The following is a 17,782-nucleotide window of genomic DNA, read 5'->3' on the forward strand; positions in this document are numbered from 1 at the left end:
CCCTTTGCTTCTGTATGTAATGAAGGGAACTTTTTTTTCTAAGTTTTGAGGTGAAAACAAGTGAGGATGAAACATGTTACCATTAACCATTTGAAGCAAGCCTTATATACCAATGGTCTTGGAAGACACTTTCAGCTTTGATTTTTCCTAATCTTAGTTATAAAATTGCTGCCCAGAAAACAATCAAACAAAAACAAACATTACTCAATGACATGGAGCCTGAAAACAGAGGACAGAATTCTCAGGTCACCAAACTCACGAAGCTCTTAAATTCCCCTCACAGCTGTGAGACTGAAATACTTTGTCCCTTTCTGATTAGTATATTTGTAATTTTGTGACATTTGTAGAAACTATTGGACAGGAAAAGAAATGACAACCACTTTCTAGTAACTTAGTGAGTATCGGGTCCTCGAGGAAGGACTTCTCTGGTTTTGGGAGCAAAGCAGACACTCTTGAAAATGGAGAAGTGCCTGGAAATGGATTGAAAAGAAATAATGAAGTACGATGAAACCAAATGCTGGTCTAGCGTCGTGCTAGGTCCACTCTTTTCGGGACAGTTTGGCTAGCACACTGCAGTTGCTTTCGAATGTACTGTGACAGTTAGGAGGTGGTCAATTAGAATCTTCTCCCCAAGGTCACACCTGAACATATGCACGAATGTATAGGACAATTTAGCAAGGCAGACTTCTCATGAATGGCCGGTTTCAAGATGAAGTACCCAGGTTCCCAATTCAATAGCCAAAAACCAGAGTGGAAGCGCCCGGACACAGAAAGCCATGAATCGACTCCTTTGTGAGTGATAACACAGTGAGGGTCTACAGCAAGGAAGTAAGTTTTAATTCCTAAAAGCAATGGCTCTCTCATCACTCAGCTGTCTTTGAGGTCTTCCAAAGAAGTTATCCCTGTCTAGTAGATGCTGTTGACAGAGATCATGTTTTACAATTAAAATTGATGTTAAATTGTTGAATTACACGTTTATATAAAAAACTAAAAGAAGTGAAATTTCTTTTAAAATGATCCTTTACAGCAGAAAAAAATAAAAATGTCCAATTCCATATTAAAAAAGAAAAACTCTTTGTGTTAAGCAATGCTGCCCTGCCATCTAGTGGTCGTCACTGGGGACACAGCCCAGATGACTAAGGAACCCCCCCCATCGATATCTCTTGTTAAATGCCAAACAATCCTTTTTGCACGCTAAACATAAAAAATTAATTTTCAGTGGTCGTCACTGGGGACACAGCCCAGATGACTAAGGAACCCCCCCATCGATATCTCTTGTTAAATGCCAAACAATCCTTTTTGCACGCTAAACATAAAAAATTAATTTTCAAATACAGTTATAACCATAAAATACATATAGCTATCTGCTATATCAAAATCTAAATATTTTCATCCAGTAAGTGTCACACTAAAATGAAGTATATTCTTTCTTTAAGACACTCTGATTTAAAATTTTATAGATCTATAGTGAAATGCTATTTTTTAAATGATTTTTCAAAGTATTTTGAAGTATATAATATTTTTTTTTGTTTTTTTCGAGACAGGGTTTCTCTGTGGCTTTGGAGGCTGTCCTGGAACTCCCTTGGTAGTCCAGGCTGGTCTCGAACTTACAGAGATCCGCCTGCCTCTGCCTCCCGAGTGCTGGGATTAAAGGCGTGTGCCACCAACGCCTGGCATATATAATATTTTTAAATCTCTAAATAATTACTTCCAAATGACCATATCTTGTCAGTTCTTTTTTTTTCTCCTTCTCTCAGTTCAAGCAATCAAACTCTTTGCTTTTGCCATGTTTCTTTCTGTGGAGCTTGGGGTGGTCTGGGAGGCAGGTGCTGTCCCACGGTGACACCTCACCAGCCCCAGACAGCCACATTTCCCTCATACAACCTACACCTCCCCTTCTCCCCTATAAGATCACCTCCACTTAGAGCATCCAAATTTTAGTTTTGAAATCTGGAAAGGGGGTAATTTTGGAAGATCTTTGTGGTCACATTTGTTTACGATATTAACAAATAAAGCTTGCCTGGAAATAAAAATGCAAGGCTAACCACACTAACTAGTCCCAGAGGCCAGGCAGTGGTGGCACACACCTTTAGTCCCAGCACAGGAGACAGAGAGTGTTGGATCTCTGTGAGTTCAAGTCCAACCTGGGCTATGTGACGGTGACTTTGTCTAAAAGAGAAACAGAGATTCACACTTTGACCCCAGCACTTGGGATCACAGGCCTTCAGTCCTGACACTGGGAAGGTGGATACAGGAGAGATAAGGCTGGGCAGAGAGAGGAATATAAGGCAGAGGAGACAGGAGCTCATTGAGTCTGGGGTTTGATTCCATCTGAGGATTCCTGGGGACATGATCTTGCCCTGGATGCCTTGCTTACCTAGCCACAATATCTGTTTCTGAGATTTTTTTTTTACTAATACCAAGTAGAATTTGTGCTACAGATCCTAAATTAAGTTGTCTGACAGCTGCACATTACTGCAGGAAACCTTAAAATTTGCCATTTTATTGTTTTCCTTGATATGTTGACATTATGCTGTCCTCATAATTTCCTTATAAATATATAAATACATGGCAATTTATCTTTAAAAATTTGAGATTATGTACAGCATACAAAGTTCAAAACATACTTCATCATTTTTTCAAGGTGAATTAGTGTGCTAGTTCCCTCACATGGGCTTTTCTTTTTTTTCTTTTTTGTAATCTTTGTATTATTTTTATCCTTATTCACAATGCAGTAGACTGAGATAATCCCTAGGCCCTCAAAGTGAATATGTGAAAAACCTGAATTGCGAGCAATGGCATTGACTTTTTAATAAATTATTTTAAGGGTAATTCCCACATGTATTTCAGTTTCTGCCCTGTGACTACATCTGAAATTCCATGGATCTTCTGGGGAACGAGGTGAGAGAGAAAGCAGAATACCTGGGGGGTCCAGATGGAAATGAGACAATGCCCATCGCCTACATCCAAAGATATTCCTAAGCCCTGATCTCATTTATATTCCCTACACACGTATGCGCAAACTTTCTTTACATGGATTTGTTTCACCAAACCACACTGTGGAATTACTAGAAGTTAACACACTCACTACATGGTGAATGTTAGAAGATGACCCACTCTACTGATCATGGAAGGCTGCCAAAGAGCATCTCAGGGACCCAGGACAAAGGCTTACATTTTCCAAGCCCAGTAGGACAAGAAGTGGAATAGTAGTCATTCCTCCTTGAATCCACTCCTCCAGAGACACGGTGCCGTCACGGTCATAGTCAATTTCTTCCATCATTTCATGGAGGATCTGGAAAAAGAATTGACTTTTAAAATCCTTATGATTCAACAGGCCATTGCCTCCAACTGTTTAGACCATGTTGTGAGTAGACACTTAGTGAGAGTAGAGAAAAATGTCTGTAAATAAATGTATTAATCCTGTTATTGGGAAGGTAGTTGATTTTGTTATTGTTTCTGGAAACACGCTTTTCATGATGATCGATTTTTGGAAACAGGAGCTCAATTTTTAAACTTTTTTTCCTCCAAGACCAGCTGCACAGTGAAAATTAAAAGGTACCTCTAATACAAGGATGAAAGTAGTCTCTAATTACTTCCTCAAGATCACTTTTTAAGTTCATATATATGCCAGAAAGTGTCTGGACAAATTAACATCATGGCAAAGCGCTCAAATAATTCTTTGTTAAGTAGCAGTGGGTGAGGGAATTAAATTGTTCTTAATTGCTTATAATAATTTAACAGAGCCCAGACTTAACGACTTGATCATATTTGATTAGATTTCTTTGACGACAGCTTGCAAGTAATGTACAATAATGGGTGATTGTGAAACAGTCTCTTCTTTATAGTGTGGTGATAATGTGGATAATTATTTCAAAGGGTTGGGAAAATGTAGTGAGATGAAATACTATAAGTTAAAGACCCCTGGCATAAATAGGAAGTTCCATGTACTGTTTGGGTGGCTATTAACACAAATATATACATACTTATATATATATATAAATTATATATGTGTAACATAAATGTGTACATATATACATAATTTATATCCAAGTTACAATTACGTTATCCTTGGTTGCTGTGAAGGTCAACAGGCTTCCAATCTATGAAAACTAGGTAGGTCAATATGGTAGAAACTTAGAAGAATAAGGAACATATTGCCTTTTTTATAATGTGGGCATTTTAATCAGTTTGAAAATACATCCAAACAGCTTGAGAACAATGATGTGTAAAGATGCTCGAATGTGATGCTTGAATTGGAAGTATGAAAAACATTTCCTTAGCCTTCTGCCTGGTTGCTTGGTGTCTTTCATCAGACTGTTTTCTTTCCTAGCAACACAACGATCTATTGATGGAGAAGACTTTGGGGAGCAGGTCACACCACATCACCATTTCTTTATAAATGTCAAATGACTTAGAATTTGATAAAATGGCATAAAATCTTACTAAAATGTTATTCCCCTTGCAGGTGTGTCAATGAATGACTAGAGATGTTCAAGTAACAGAAATAAGCTTATTGGGATGGCTCACACCTGAGATGCCAACACCCAGAACCTGAGAGCTACAAGACTGGGAGGTTGAGTGAATACTAGACTAAATTATGAGACCCTGTCAAAGCAAAGAATAAGGCATGGTGAGACTTGCCTCACAAACCTATGCGTGACTTTTGGCTTTGTAACGAAGGGTCTCCATAATTAGGTCAAGTTGGATGAACAGTTCACCTTCTTTAGTGCCAGAGTTATGGGAATGAAATGATACACCACACATACTCAGCCTCATACTTTAATGGCTCATGCTTATTAAGCCCGATGTCATAGTCTGAATTCATTTCACAAAAGTTCTGGCCAAGGACATCTAGGTCTTCCTATTAGTTTCTACCAACCTCATGGTGTTCACTTTATTTGTGTAGATGAAAAAAAGTCTATAAATGTTAAAAGGAAAAGAACTGTTGAGGCTGTAGCAAAATAAGAACTATGACAGTAAACACATTTTGAAAGTAAGGATGTTTACTTAACTCTCCACTATTTGTAATGTCCAGATGAGAAGCCAACATTATCAGGATAACTTAGGACAAATGATGCCCTGGTTGTTATTTGTAATCTCCAATAGATATCAGTCATAGTCAAATGTCCAGCCACCAACTGCTGTCTCTTTGGAACACCTATATCTCATGTTGGAACAGCACTAGGCACTGAAAACTGTTTTCTGGTGGTATCTGCTTCTGCTATTACACCTGACAGAAACAGATTCCCCCTTCACTTGCTCCCACTAGAATAAGCAGATGAACAGGTGGTAAAATACTATTCTAGGTTTTTTTCTGATCAAAAGCAACAGCAGAACTTCTACTCATGATTTCAGTAGACTACTGACATGAATTATTCAATTAATTAAATACACGGCTTACCGGTTCCTTGAATTCCATAGACAAACTACAAGTGCCAATGGCAGTGTCACTTGCTGTGAGCACAGGCACATCCCCATCACAAAACCAATAAAACTGAAATACAGTTGAGTTAGAACAGGGGAGCAGGAAGAAGTCTCAATCCTTGTGTCACCATTTTCACGGGAATCGGGACTGCCCTGGCTTTGACTAAGACAGAAGGAGAGGGCATCCTGAGCTTTAGCCTCAGTCTCCTGTCTTTATCATGGTAGTAGCTATGTAATGTGAGGACTGATTTACAAATAAGCCTCTCAGATACATGTGGTATGCAGACCATTTAAATAAAATTGAATTTCTTTCTTCATGACATTGTATAGACTTAATGCGCTTAAACAATAAGGCAGTCAACTGTCTCCAATAAATTTCACCCAAAATATTATTCATGTCTAAAGTTAAGTTGCCTAAATAGGAATGTTTCAGTATATTTTAATGATGCTAGAGGTTTTTTAAAAAATTCATACACAGTACAATGCCTTCAGGTTCTTAGGAGACATTTTTATTTCCTTAAACAGTTTCTTTAAAGATGCAGATACCCACAGACAAACACTGAACTGAACTCCTGAAATCCAGTGTCAGAAAGAGAGAACTGATGGGCAAAGGAGAAACAGTTAACCTGAACAAGGGGGAGCTCTTGTACTCCAGATTGATGGCTGTGTGGAAAGCGTGGGACTGACCCAGGCCCCCTGAATGTGGGTGTGAGTGAGTAGGCCTAGGTAACCTATGGGCCTTGGGTAGTATTTATCCCTGGTGTACAAATAGGTTTTGAGTGCCCATGCCACAATATGGGAGGCTCTCTCAGCCGGGACTCTTGTGGGATGGCCTAGGCCCTGCCCTGGATGAAATGACAGTTACTGGAGATCCACCATAGAGGGCCTCACCGTCCTTGGGAATCGGAGTGGAGACCTGGTGGGGAGGGCGGAGGAGAAGGAGAGGGAGAGGGAGCTGGGATTGAAATGTGAAACAAGATTGTTTCTAACTTAAATTAAAAAAAGAACTAATGCAAACTGAAAAAAATTGCTGGCTGTGTTTTTGAATAATTGTAGAGCTTTGAGTCAGCAATTTCAACATATTTGGGTCTCAGTTCATCCACCTAAAAAGTAAAGAGATCAGTGCATCCTCAAGTTACAGGCACAAATTACGCATGCATGGGGGTGACACCATCCACCTTGGATACAAATAGAGCAGCCTCTTCTGTAGCATGATCTTAGCAGTGTCCACTTACCTCTGTGTATGCAACCTCACCATTCAGAACATAATAACCATAAGCAAGAAAGCTAAGGTCACTGCCTACAACTTCAGAACATCACATGGACCCTGTCATTCCATTCTAAACTTGACTTCTGGTTAGATATAATCACTGAGACACAAAAGTTAAAAACAATTGATCACAAAATATCAGATCCTGAGAGCACTGAAAAGGAAAGCGACCATGCACACATCAGTGAACACGTTACTCATCCACATGCCTACCGGGTTAAGCTCAGTGACATCCCATTCGAGGTACTCTGCAACGTGCATCATCTGGCTGATGATGTTTTCTAATTCCTGGGTTAGGTGGAAGGGATGGGAGGATATGAGGGAGTGAGGGAAACAGAAAAAACAACTAGTTAATCTTGGATTTAGAGCATTTTTGTTCAGTTAGTACAAGAGGTCAAATGTTTATATGGCCGGTTTTTGAAAATCATATACATACCTAGAAGATATTTAGATATATTTTAACAACATAGAAGAGAGTGACTAAATCAAAACTTTACTAGCTGTTATAGAGTCTTATAACTAATATACAGAAAAAGGTATCTTAAAAATCCCCCCTCCCGATCCTCAGTTGAAACCTTAACCAGGAGAGGGAGCCACAACACTAAGCAAGGCTTTCCTAGAGCCAGGATTCCTTGAAAGTAGGAGTACAGGTGCATTTTCTCAAGTCACCAGAAGTCCTGAGGCTTGGAGGTACTGACAGACACCTGATAGCTTCATTTTTGTTTTCATGCACTGAAAGTGTATATTAACCGTGCTGGCCATCTCTCAGGATACTTCAATAGAATGGTGTTTTGAGGTCAAGGTTTGCAGGCTAATCATATGCAGGGTTTATTTGCTGAGAAGGTCAAATTTTGTTTAAATTTTCATATTCTGTCCTAGACTCAGCTCTTTGAAGAACTGCTGGTGAAGACTTACGGTTTGGCTAAATAAATTTGAATTATTTTTAATGTGTATACCTAAAGCTTTGTGTTACGTGTTCTCTTTCCTGCCAGCTACCTGGGTCCCACTGCGGCTTCATGCCCCAAATAACACATAGGACATTATAGTAATTATAAAGGTGTTGACTGTTGACTATGGCTTCTTATTGGCTAGCTCAGTCTTAATTACAAACCTATTTTCTATGCCTAAGTATTTCCACATGGTCTTATCTTACCAGAGAAATGTCCAGAGACATTTCTCCTTAGTTATCTTGATCTGCCTATATTTTCTAGAATCCTTCACCTCTCCTAGTCCCATCTATCTTACTTCCCTATTGGCCAACAGTTCTTTATTCATTAACCACTAAGAGAAACACATTTACAGAAGAACATTCCCAATCAGCTTTGTTTTCTCAGCTATCTCCAGAAAAACAATTACAAATTTTCATGTTTACTTATAATATGGAAAATATTTTATTTAAGAACTGATATTTCTTTTAATTTGAAATGTAAAATTATGTAAAGATGAAGCTTGAAAATATATAAAACCAAGGATTTTTCTACTGGAATCCTTGTCACATTTGGTCACAGTTCATGAGATAAAGACAGTAATATGGCAAGAAGAGGTAAACTCATGCATACCAAAGAGATTCCTTGGGAAATGAATGAGAGATACACTACTCCCAGAAGACATATAACTAACAGATATGTCACGTGAGAAAGGTTGTCACAGAAAAAACAATTCAAATATACTTATTAGAGACTGCTAAACTCGAATACCTGCTGACTATTCAGTGGGAATTACTAACCTCTCATTCACTCCATTGTTGTGGATATGTTAAAGACTGGATCAAATAACAGAACCTGTGGTTCATAGACTTTGCCATAGGCATGTAAATTAGATAAATCATTTAGCCTCTCTTAGTTTCCTCACAAGTAAATGGTCATCCTAACCTCATCAGATTCATGATTACCACAAAGATCTATAAAGGTAGTATGTATCATTATATGAAATGCATTCATCAGGACACCAGAGTGTTGAAAATAATCAATAAACATTAATAATAATGTGACACAGCATTCAAGCTAACAATGTTCTTAATGTTTTGCCTCGAGAAGGTGAACTGTTATATCATTAATATATCAACATAATTTTTATAAGTCAAAATATTAAGCTGATATTAAAGGAAATAGTATGATGTGTAAAAAAAATTCTGGAGTTTATATATTGACCTTTAATTTAAACAAAAAAGAAAATAGAAATTAAAAATTACTCCATTCATTCCCAAATCAATGTTTGATATTGGGCATGTACTTAAAAGTGTTTTCAGCAACCAACTGCATATGTTCCCTTAAAATGGACAAAATCCAGGAAAAAAAGAAGTACTTGACTGAATTTTCAAATCAGCTGCCAAGCCATGGCTAAAAGCCTAGTTAAGACATATCATTTTAATTTAATTAAAAAGAAACATTACATAAAACAAATCTGCATTAGATATATTAGAATATAATTTGCATTAGTGTAGACATGAATGATACAATAAACATTTTCAAACATCTACAAGAAATCTAGATGCCTTTCTGTGAAATGGCAATAGAAAAAATGAGTAAGCTCATTCTGTATTTCAGTATTTTTAAGTGTAAATTATTACACAGAAGATGAACAAAGGAGCTCTGAGGTTTAGACCCAAGAAGCCCCAAGTCACAGCATCAATTCATGGTGGAGCTCATTCTTCGATGTCGGGATCACAGTATTTTCATTCGCTCTGGAGAAACGAGCATGCAATTATTCTTACTGCTATGGAAACACATGTCTAATGTCACTAGCATCCTTGCAAAAGTCTATGTGGCAAGGTGGCTCAGCAGGTTAAGGCATCTGTCACCAAGTTTGACTACCTGAGCTGGTGGAAGAAAGAGCTACAGCCTGCACGTTGTCATTAACTACACACATTAGCAATAGCGTCAAAGCCCATAGCAACTTACACCAACTGAACAATGAAGTGCTCCAATGGACCATATCATACGCTTATGTGCATTTCCTCTCTTTTAAATGTATTTTGACAGTTAGAACTGAGTCTGCTATCCAGTGATTCCCTGGGTTCAGTCTTCAGCATTGCCACAATGACAATACAGAAATCGACAAAGCCACCCAGTTGGAAATGGCTAAACCAACATCAATTCTTATATTACTGTTTGTATTTTTCTTGGAGGCACAAAATATATTATCAGCAAAAACAGAATAGAATTGAGTGCAGCATGAACTACTGATGTGCACTAAGGGTGTCTCATTTCTACTTCTCTGAAAGCCACCATTGATTCCCATATATTAGAAATGAAACATTTAATTACGCTTTTCAGGTTATCATTCAGATACACTTTTTGCCTTTTATTTTTTTCTCTCACTTAAGCTATACAATGAAAACTTCTTACAAAATTAAATGAGGGCTTTTGAGAACAGATTTCTCACATCAGGCTGTAAGTATATTCTCTTCCCTAAACTCCGTTTGTGAGTAAGAATACCTGAAGGGGAAATTATAAGTCAGTTTCACAATTTCTTTAAATTCTATATGCTTACTCTATACTTTATCTTAGAGGTGAATCCTGCAGACAGTTTTCTAGATCACGGTTTCAGCTCTGGCCTGTTTTGTTCATAAAGCTAGAATTCTCCTCTTTTACCAAGCTTAGTGCAGAAAAAAAGTCATTTTATTTTCAAATCCATTGGACAGAATGCTCACAGTCCTCTCTGTCCAGCTGACAAAAATGCTACCTGAGTAGATGTAAGTTCTGTGAGGTGTGTGTGCCTTCTGTGGCGATAGCTATGAATTTAGCCATTGCTTCTTTCAATTTTCAGAGAAGTTTGAAGAAAAAATTACCGAGCTGTCCAGGAAGCCATTCCCATCTGTGTCATAAAGACGAAACATAACTAGAATAAAAACATATGGAAACAAAAGTTTAGCGATTAGAAATGTCAGATCAGTTGAAGGTAGATTTCTCAAAATTTAGTTTCCATTTAAGATAAATACTTCAATTCCCCTGCTCCAAGCCTTTATTTGTGAGTTTTTGCTAAACTGAGAATGAATTGGTTAATTAAAATACTGGGTTTCCAATTATGTTTACAATATTCCGTTTGTGTCTAGAGAAAACTAAGTAGCATTATTCTCTTAAATTTCAGTTTTTGATCCTTAGTTACAAATTCAAATATGAAGGAGAAGTCAAAATATCCAGAATCTGGTTATTAAAGGGCAGAGTGGAGGTGGAAAAGCAATGGATTTAGAATGTCATATATCAGTTAAAATTTATACTCCATGGTACTGTCTTCTTATGTTTGACATGTGAATAATCACCCTGCCATTATGCTCACATTCTACCGTGGCAGTCAAGTGAAATGGGTCACACGGGTGCAGCCCAGGAGGTAGATCTCACTACACAAACACAAGCCCCTATTATTATTTCTCCTAAAGAATATGAGAGAGGAAGCAGAAGTTTATAATAGGAGAATCTCAGCTCCTACACATACGGTATTAGCATGACCACTTGGTGTCTTGGGTTGGATCTGCAGCCAGGCTTCACTGGGTACCTCATCTCTAAACTAATCAAGTGCAGAAATTCAGCACACAGACTCCCCTACTGGGCTAAGAAAAGCAGAGCAGGAGTCCAAGGCCTGAGGCCTCCCTTGGATAATTCAAATACCCCAAGGATGGCATGGAAGAGGATGCAGGTGTCATCTTAAGGTACACACAGGGGAGAATGACACAGCTGTAAAAACAGAGGAGTGGAAGTGAGGGTTTATGTTGAGTTTGCATAATTTCCGGGAGGAACTTATATCTATGTTCTGCATGCTTACAGAGACACTGGCAACCTAGAGAGCGGGTATCAAGGTAATTATTCTTGAAGTTAATGGTTACATAATTCCAACAACTAAGGCATAATTTATACAAGATACAAAATTTCTCTGTGTATCACTTTACATTTTGAAATGTCATCAAACTAACTATGACTTTATATTCTTTTACAATAGCAAAGTAAGCCTTGAAGATACAAAACTGGAAGAAATGTGTATTTATCGAATTAAGGCTTGTTAAAATTTTAAGGTATTTAACCATGCTAGATTTTGCTTTCCCTTAAATATTCAATAACTGAGGATAAAATGTTGAAAGAAAAAGGCCTCCAACAACGAGCATCTAAGATTTTTCTAGCATAGCACAAAATACAAAAAATAATTTTCTAGGTAAAAGGAATTCACACACCATCTGGCAAGAGTCCCACAGGGAGAACAGGTGAGGTGAGCTAAGCCCAGCCCCATCGAAGAAGTAGGGGAACAGCAGCTCTTCTTATTTCAACTGGAAAAAAATACCTGTAAAACCTACTTAAATGGCTCAAATCGATTGCAGTTTTTTGACCCCTGGCAACTGAGTCAAGAGGACCCAATAAGAAAGGAAAAGCTTCAACCTAGGAATAAGAATAGGAGCATAAAAGTTTCTCCTGGGTGCACATAGACTCTAGATTAAGTTAAGAAATATCAGAAAAAAAAACTAAAGAAAACGTCATCACACAAAAGCAAAGTACATCCCAAATGTGTAATGAAAGAAAAAGGCAAAGGTCAAAAATGAAAACAAATTCAATCAAGAAGGTGAAATTCTGCCTTTGAAGGGCAGCATTCAAATGATGGCTCCAGAGAAAGCAGTGAGTGCCATCAGGGAGGAGATGAAGACTGTCACCAAAGATGTAAAAGGATCACACGTGCTTAAACAAAATTTAAATTTGAGAATTTCAAGACTGATTAGTTACAGGAAAAGAAAAGTCATTAGCTCCAGGAAAACAAACACTTTCCAGGCTGCTAAGTCTTTGAAGACTTTCCATCTTCAAATCCTCCTTCTAAATAATATTGGTGAAAACACCTTTTGAATCTTAAATATTAGCAATGTTCTTTCTTCTTAACATTTAAAAGCAGACCAGTATAGATTTATAGATGTTTTCTGTACCAGAATAAAATAAGCCCAATATTCAGATTATTCTGTCAACTTGATGTTTCAGAGGTGGGGACTTGCTACAAAAATTGAGCTATCTTAGCCCACTTTTTTTCCTATTTTTATAATTGTGTCTTTTTACTTTACATAGCAACAGTTATGTGCCCACACTTGAATTCAGCTAAAAGGTCAGAGCTGAGTCACATTATGTAAGATGAGAAAATCTCTATTTTTCTAAAACTTTTCCTCTTTCAGGTTTTTTTTCTGTCTAAGATTTTCACTGAATACCTTTCAACGCAAACTGTATAGTCTTTTTATTTTCTGTGATATACTACTGATATGAAAACGTAATGCTGTATTTACTAAACAAAACAAAGTGTTCATTTTAATGATACTGAATTTGGAAATTCTCCAATATGCAAATTTCCAGTTACAGATTTTTTTTCAATATCTAATAGTTTAAGGACAGGAGTTAAAAAATGACTGCCTAGATAATTTTGAAATCTAATATAATAGGAAAATACTCTCCCATTAATTCACGATTTTTTCAAATAAAAAGGGACCATATAGCCGTGAAGAAGTCATGAACCTTCCTCGAATAAAAATACTTGTGCATGAAGTCACTTTCATTCGTAATCTATAGGAAATCTGACTCAATGGTGGCTATTAGGGCCTGTTAGTAATGCATTTCAGAATCTCAGGTTAATGTTACACACGGTGGCAACATGGCAGTTCTTAATGACAATCATGAGCTCCCTTCATGCTTTCCTGATGACTTCCCTTGTTACACATTTGTCACTACTCGCAGGCATAAGGGTCAACAGACTATGTCCTATTAAGAGATGGCAGGAGGATTTGAAATGTGAGAACAGTTCCTAGTGTCATTGAGCTGGGTCAGGAACACTGGGACAGAAGGAATGTGATTGTGGAGGACAGGAAAAATGGCTGCTATGTGTGTCTGGTAATGGTGCAGCTGACACATATGACCATCAAAATGATAGCCACCAGGAAAGAAAAAAAGGAATCCTCATGCAACCCCAAAACACATATATTTTTGTTGCACACTTTCCAAGTGAGTAGGGCAGACATTCATGGAGGGATTCCAGAGGACTGGATTAGGAAAAGGCAGGTGAAGAAATGGTTAATTTTCCAGCATTTGTACTTGCTTCTTTTTAATGGGGTAGACTTCAAGCTAACTCTCGCACAGCACAAATGTCTGCGAGGAAAGGCTGGTGGGGAGGAGGACAAGGTGAGAAATGGGTAGCAGTCAGAATCCTCACTTTGGTAGAAGACACATTCCTTTCTTGAATGTTGGAAACAATGTAGTGTCTCTATCTAATGCCAACAAGAAAGAATCAGAAATGCCAATGCCAAGGCAACAGTCCTTTTTGGTAAATTGGTGGTGGTGAGTTGTCACAGAAGAGAGAAATTGCATAATCCATCCTGTGGGGACACCAGACCTTGAGCAGAAACCCACTTCCCCTTCGGCCTGGGAGCAGGCAGCTGTGTAATGTTTACTGAAAACAATTCAGTGCTTTAAAGCTCTTGATAGGGCTCAGATAAGGGCTCACTCACTGAGATACCATGACTTTCACACCCCCTTTGGCTAGATGCCTCTTCCTGTCCCCCCTGCGGTGTCTCCCCGATTCTGGGGCTGGAGATTAAACCACCAGCCAGGAGGGTGAGAAGTCTGGAAAGAATTGTATGTAGATGGATGGCAGAAGTCCTTAAAAAGGGAAGCTCCTTTTTCTTGGAGAGACTTCTCCTGAGAGCTCTCTCCTAAGCAGACTGGGGTCTCCTCCTAAGCTGACTTGGGAAGCATAAAGTTTTCTTAAAGCAACCGACCTGTCTCTGTGTCATCTATCCCGACCACCTTGCTACATTCTCAGATGCAGGCCGCACAGCAGGTGTGACAATTGGAAGTCCCACCGAGATCGTGAAAGCGAGGTAAGTGAGCGGGTTCGTCTCTTTTTCTGGCCAGGGACAGATTGGGGAAAAAAGAAAAGAAACCATGGGGAATAGTTCTGGGAAGCTTGAATTACAGTATCAAGTTAAAAAGTTACTTAAAGAACAGGGGACTACAACCATGGAAGGCTTTTTAATATGGATTGAACGTGGGAGTCCATGGTTCATTACTGGGGGAGGCTTAAATGTCCCAGATTAAAAGGATGTTCGCTATGATCTTTAGAGTCAGGTGTTGATGGCATATGCCTTTAATCCCAACACTCAAGAGACAGAGGTAGGTAGGATGGAGGCTATCCTTGTCTATAGAGTGAGTTCCAGGACAGCCTCTAAAAGGTTAGAGAGAAACCCAGTCAAAAAAAAAAAAAAAAAAAAAAAAAAAAGGAGGGTAAAATAAGAAATAAAATAAAAAAATCTCCAGTCTTTCACCTGATCCACTGAGGTCAGGAAAGTAAAAGAAAACTGAGAGATTTAAAAGACTGGCCAACAAGTAAGGCTATAAGTATGTATTAAAAAGGGGGTACCAAGCTAGGGGTACCAGATTAAATGTCTAGGCCTTTGCCTAACAAAGGTCAAAAAAGAAAAGCGAAACCTAAGAAGTTGCCCTCAGTTGGAGGGTGGATTGGAAAATCATCCTCAATGGGAGGATGGATTAAAAACAGATAAATTAAAAAAAAATGGTAAAGTTAATAAATAAGGCCAGTCTTTCACCTGATCCACTGAGGTCAGGAAAGTAAAGAAAAACTCAGAGATCTAAAAGGATAGCCTATAAGTAAGGCTATAATATGTATTAAAAAGGGGGTACCAAGCTAGGGGTACCAGATTAAATGACTAGGACCTTGCCTGACAAAGGTCAGGAAAATAGGGAAACCTAAGAGATCATCCTCAGTTGAAGGGTGGATTGGATTAAATGTCTAGGCCTTACCTAACAAAGGTAAAAAAAGAAAGGGAACCTAAGATAAGAAGTTGCCCTCAGTTGGAGGGTAGATTGGAGGATCATCCTCAATGGGAAGATAGATTAAAGATGGGTAAATTAAATAAACTGGTAACAGTTAATAAATGAGGTATTAGTATTCAGTAAAGAAAAAGACAAAGGTATATAAAATAAAAATGTTTGGTTACATTTATATAGGGTAGGTTATTGAATTTTGTGAGTCATTTCTAAAAACTTTTGGCAAAAGCCTGGCCTTTCCACTTTGCATCTACAGAATTACAAGGAGTGGGTATGGCTGTAGCCCCTGAGTGTAGCTCAAAACTTCTCTAATGAAGAAATGATGAGGGACATACAGGACTTTTTCAACCTTTTGTTTTAATTAAAAGTTTGACTGGAGTTGTTCTGTTAAAGAAGTTTCAGTTCAACAAACTAATCATAACCTAGGCAAAAGGAGAGATATGTATGCATGGTCTGTGTGTATGGACGTGGCCACGTCAGTATGTATGAAGTGTGGAATGTAAATGCGTAAATGTTGACAAAAGCAACTGTTCTAACTGCCTTGGATGTGATTATAGGGATACTTAAATCCCTTCAAACAGTTAAAAACTACCTAAATTGATTTAGATATAGCCAAAAGAAACATCCAGTCAGTCGGTTAATATTTTAACAAAAAATTCAAGTTAAGCCCTCAGAGCCAGTCAGAGAGAGAGAGAGAGAGAGAGAGAGAGAGAGAGAGAGAGAGAGAGAGAGAGAGGAGAGAGAGAGAGAGAGGTTTTTCAGGGAACTGTCCTGCCGCTTTGGCAGGCCCCCACCCCCAAAGGTGTCTGTGTAGATGCAAATTAGGCCTTGTCAGCTCAGATGCAAATGAGGCCTTGTCAGCTAGTGAGAGCTACAGGTTAGAAAAAAAAAAAAAAAAGGACTATTTGGGACATAGTATAGTTTACAATCCTTAAATGATTCTCAAAGGTACTTAATGGTTATGTCCCTTTTAAAGGACATACTAATACTTTAAATAGTGATCCCAATTCACCTAGATAGTTGACTAAGGAGGGTAGACAAATCCTTCTACTGTTATGGTCCAAATTCAACAGTTCAAACAAAATTTAAAAATAAAAGGGGGAGTAATATCCCCAGTCCCCACATGATTCATTAAATAATCCACTCCTCATTTAAAAATTTTTAAAATGTAAATGCCAGTGAGGAATCTGCTTCAGACAGATTCTGACGTGATGGAAGTTAAACAACTATTGCTCAGGTCAAATGGAAACATCCATACACTAGACAGTAGGGAAGACCCTAATTTGGGGTCGAGGGCATGTTTGTGTTTTCTTACAGAAAAAGAATAAAGCTTCAGTAGCTGTCACAACATTTGGTGAGATGCATGGAGCAGAGAAAACTGGACCTGAGACCGTGGGAGCCTGCTCAAGCCAGTTCGAGATCTCCTAAGTCGGTGTTCCTGACCCTTGATGTCATCAAATCTACAGCCCAAGAAAGAAATAAAACAGTCAGTTCGAGATTTCCAGTTTCTCATCAGGCTTGCTACATCAACCTCCTGGACCCATGAGTTTTTATCCCAAAGCCAACAAAACTGGAAGATTAGCAGCTAGCCTTTGATACACCTTAAAACAACAGAATTCATTTTGCCAGCTTTTCCCTTTGGGGGAAAAAGGACCCATTTAAAACATTTGGACATTGGTATGGACTGTGATGAGTGGCAAAAGCCTCTTTTCAGTATTTGAACAGGACATGGTCACTTGAAATATCAGACTTGGTAGTTCCTGTTTCTGGAATCACACCTATGCCAGTGTGTTTTTCTGGAGAAATGTGGTTTGTCCTGGTGCGACAAAAAGACTTTGACTCGGGTTACATGTTCGGCTGATACTACTGACATTAAATCGACAGATTACATCACCACAGGAACAAATTGGTACTCTGTAAATAGTGCACAAGCCTCTTGTTCATATTTTTTATAATGCTACATGTGTAACATCAATGATTGTACCTAATGTATCTGTGCAAGTGCACTCTCTAATGCTTTCCTAAGTAGATCTTAAAATGATTGTAAACGTTATCACTGTTTTGACCGTCAAATTGTAACTATAAATCACCCTTGTAGCAAAGAAAGGCTGGTGATAGAATACTAAGGCCCAGATGGGGGGATGGGCAGATGACAGAGAGGCGCTATGTCAGTGGGGGTCCTAGGAATGGTAACAGTGACAGTAGGCATTCTGGCTTCCTGCTGAGTTCAAAGTGCCTTAGCCCATGGCAATCCTGATAGCCATAAAGCCTTATTACAGATGATTCT

General features: G+C 38.4%; 1 protein-coding gene across 10 annotated transcripts in view; it reads right to left on the reverse strand.

Annotated features, from left to right (window-relative positions):
- Dgkb (diacylglycerol kinase beta) overlaps window positions 1-17,782 on the reverse strand; it is a 744,334-nt gene that overhangs the window by 509,612 nt on the left and 216,940 nt on the right. For all 10 annotated transcript variants that reach the window (XM_040743220.1, XM_040743223.1, XM_040743219.1 and 7 more), the window contains 3 exons: window positions 10,488-10,537; window positions 6,911-6,985; window positions 3,176-3,295 (listed from right to left, as the gene is read on the reverse strand). In XM_040743220.1, the coding sequence (XP_040599154.1) occupies window positions 3,176-3,295; window positions 6,911-6,985; window positions 10,488-10,537 (245 nt within the window). The remainder of the gene's footprint in view (window positions 1-3,175; window positions 3,296-6,910; window positions 6,986-10,487; window positions 10,538-17,782) is intronic.

Source organism: Mesocricetus auratus, unplaced genomic scaffold (assembly GCF_017639785.1).
Source record: "Mesocricetus auratus isolate SY011 unplaced genomic scaffold, BCM_Maur_2.0 Super-Scaffold_15014, whole genome shotgun sequence".
In the NCBI taxonomy this organism is placed as follows: Eukaryota; Metazoa; Chordata; class Mammalia; order Rodentia; family Cricetidae; genus Mesocricetus; species Mesocricetus auratus.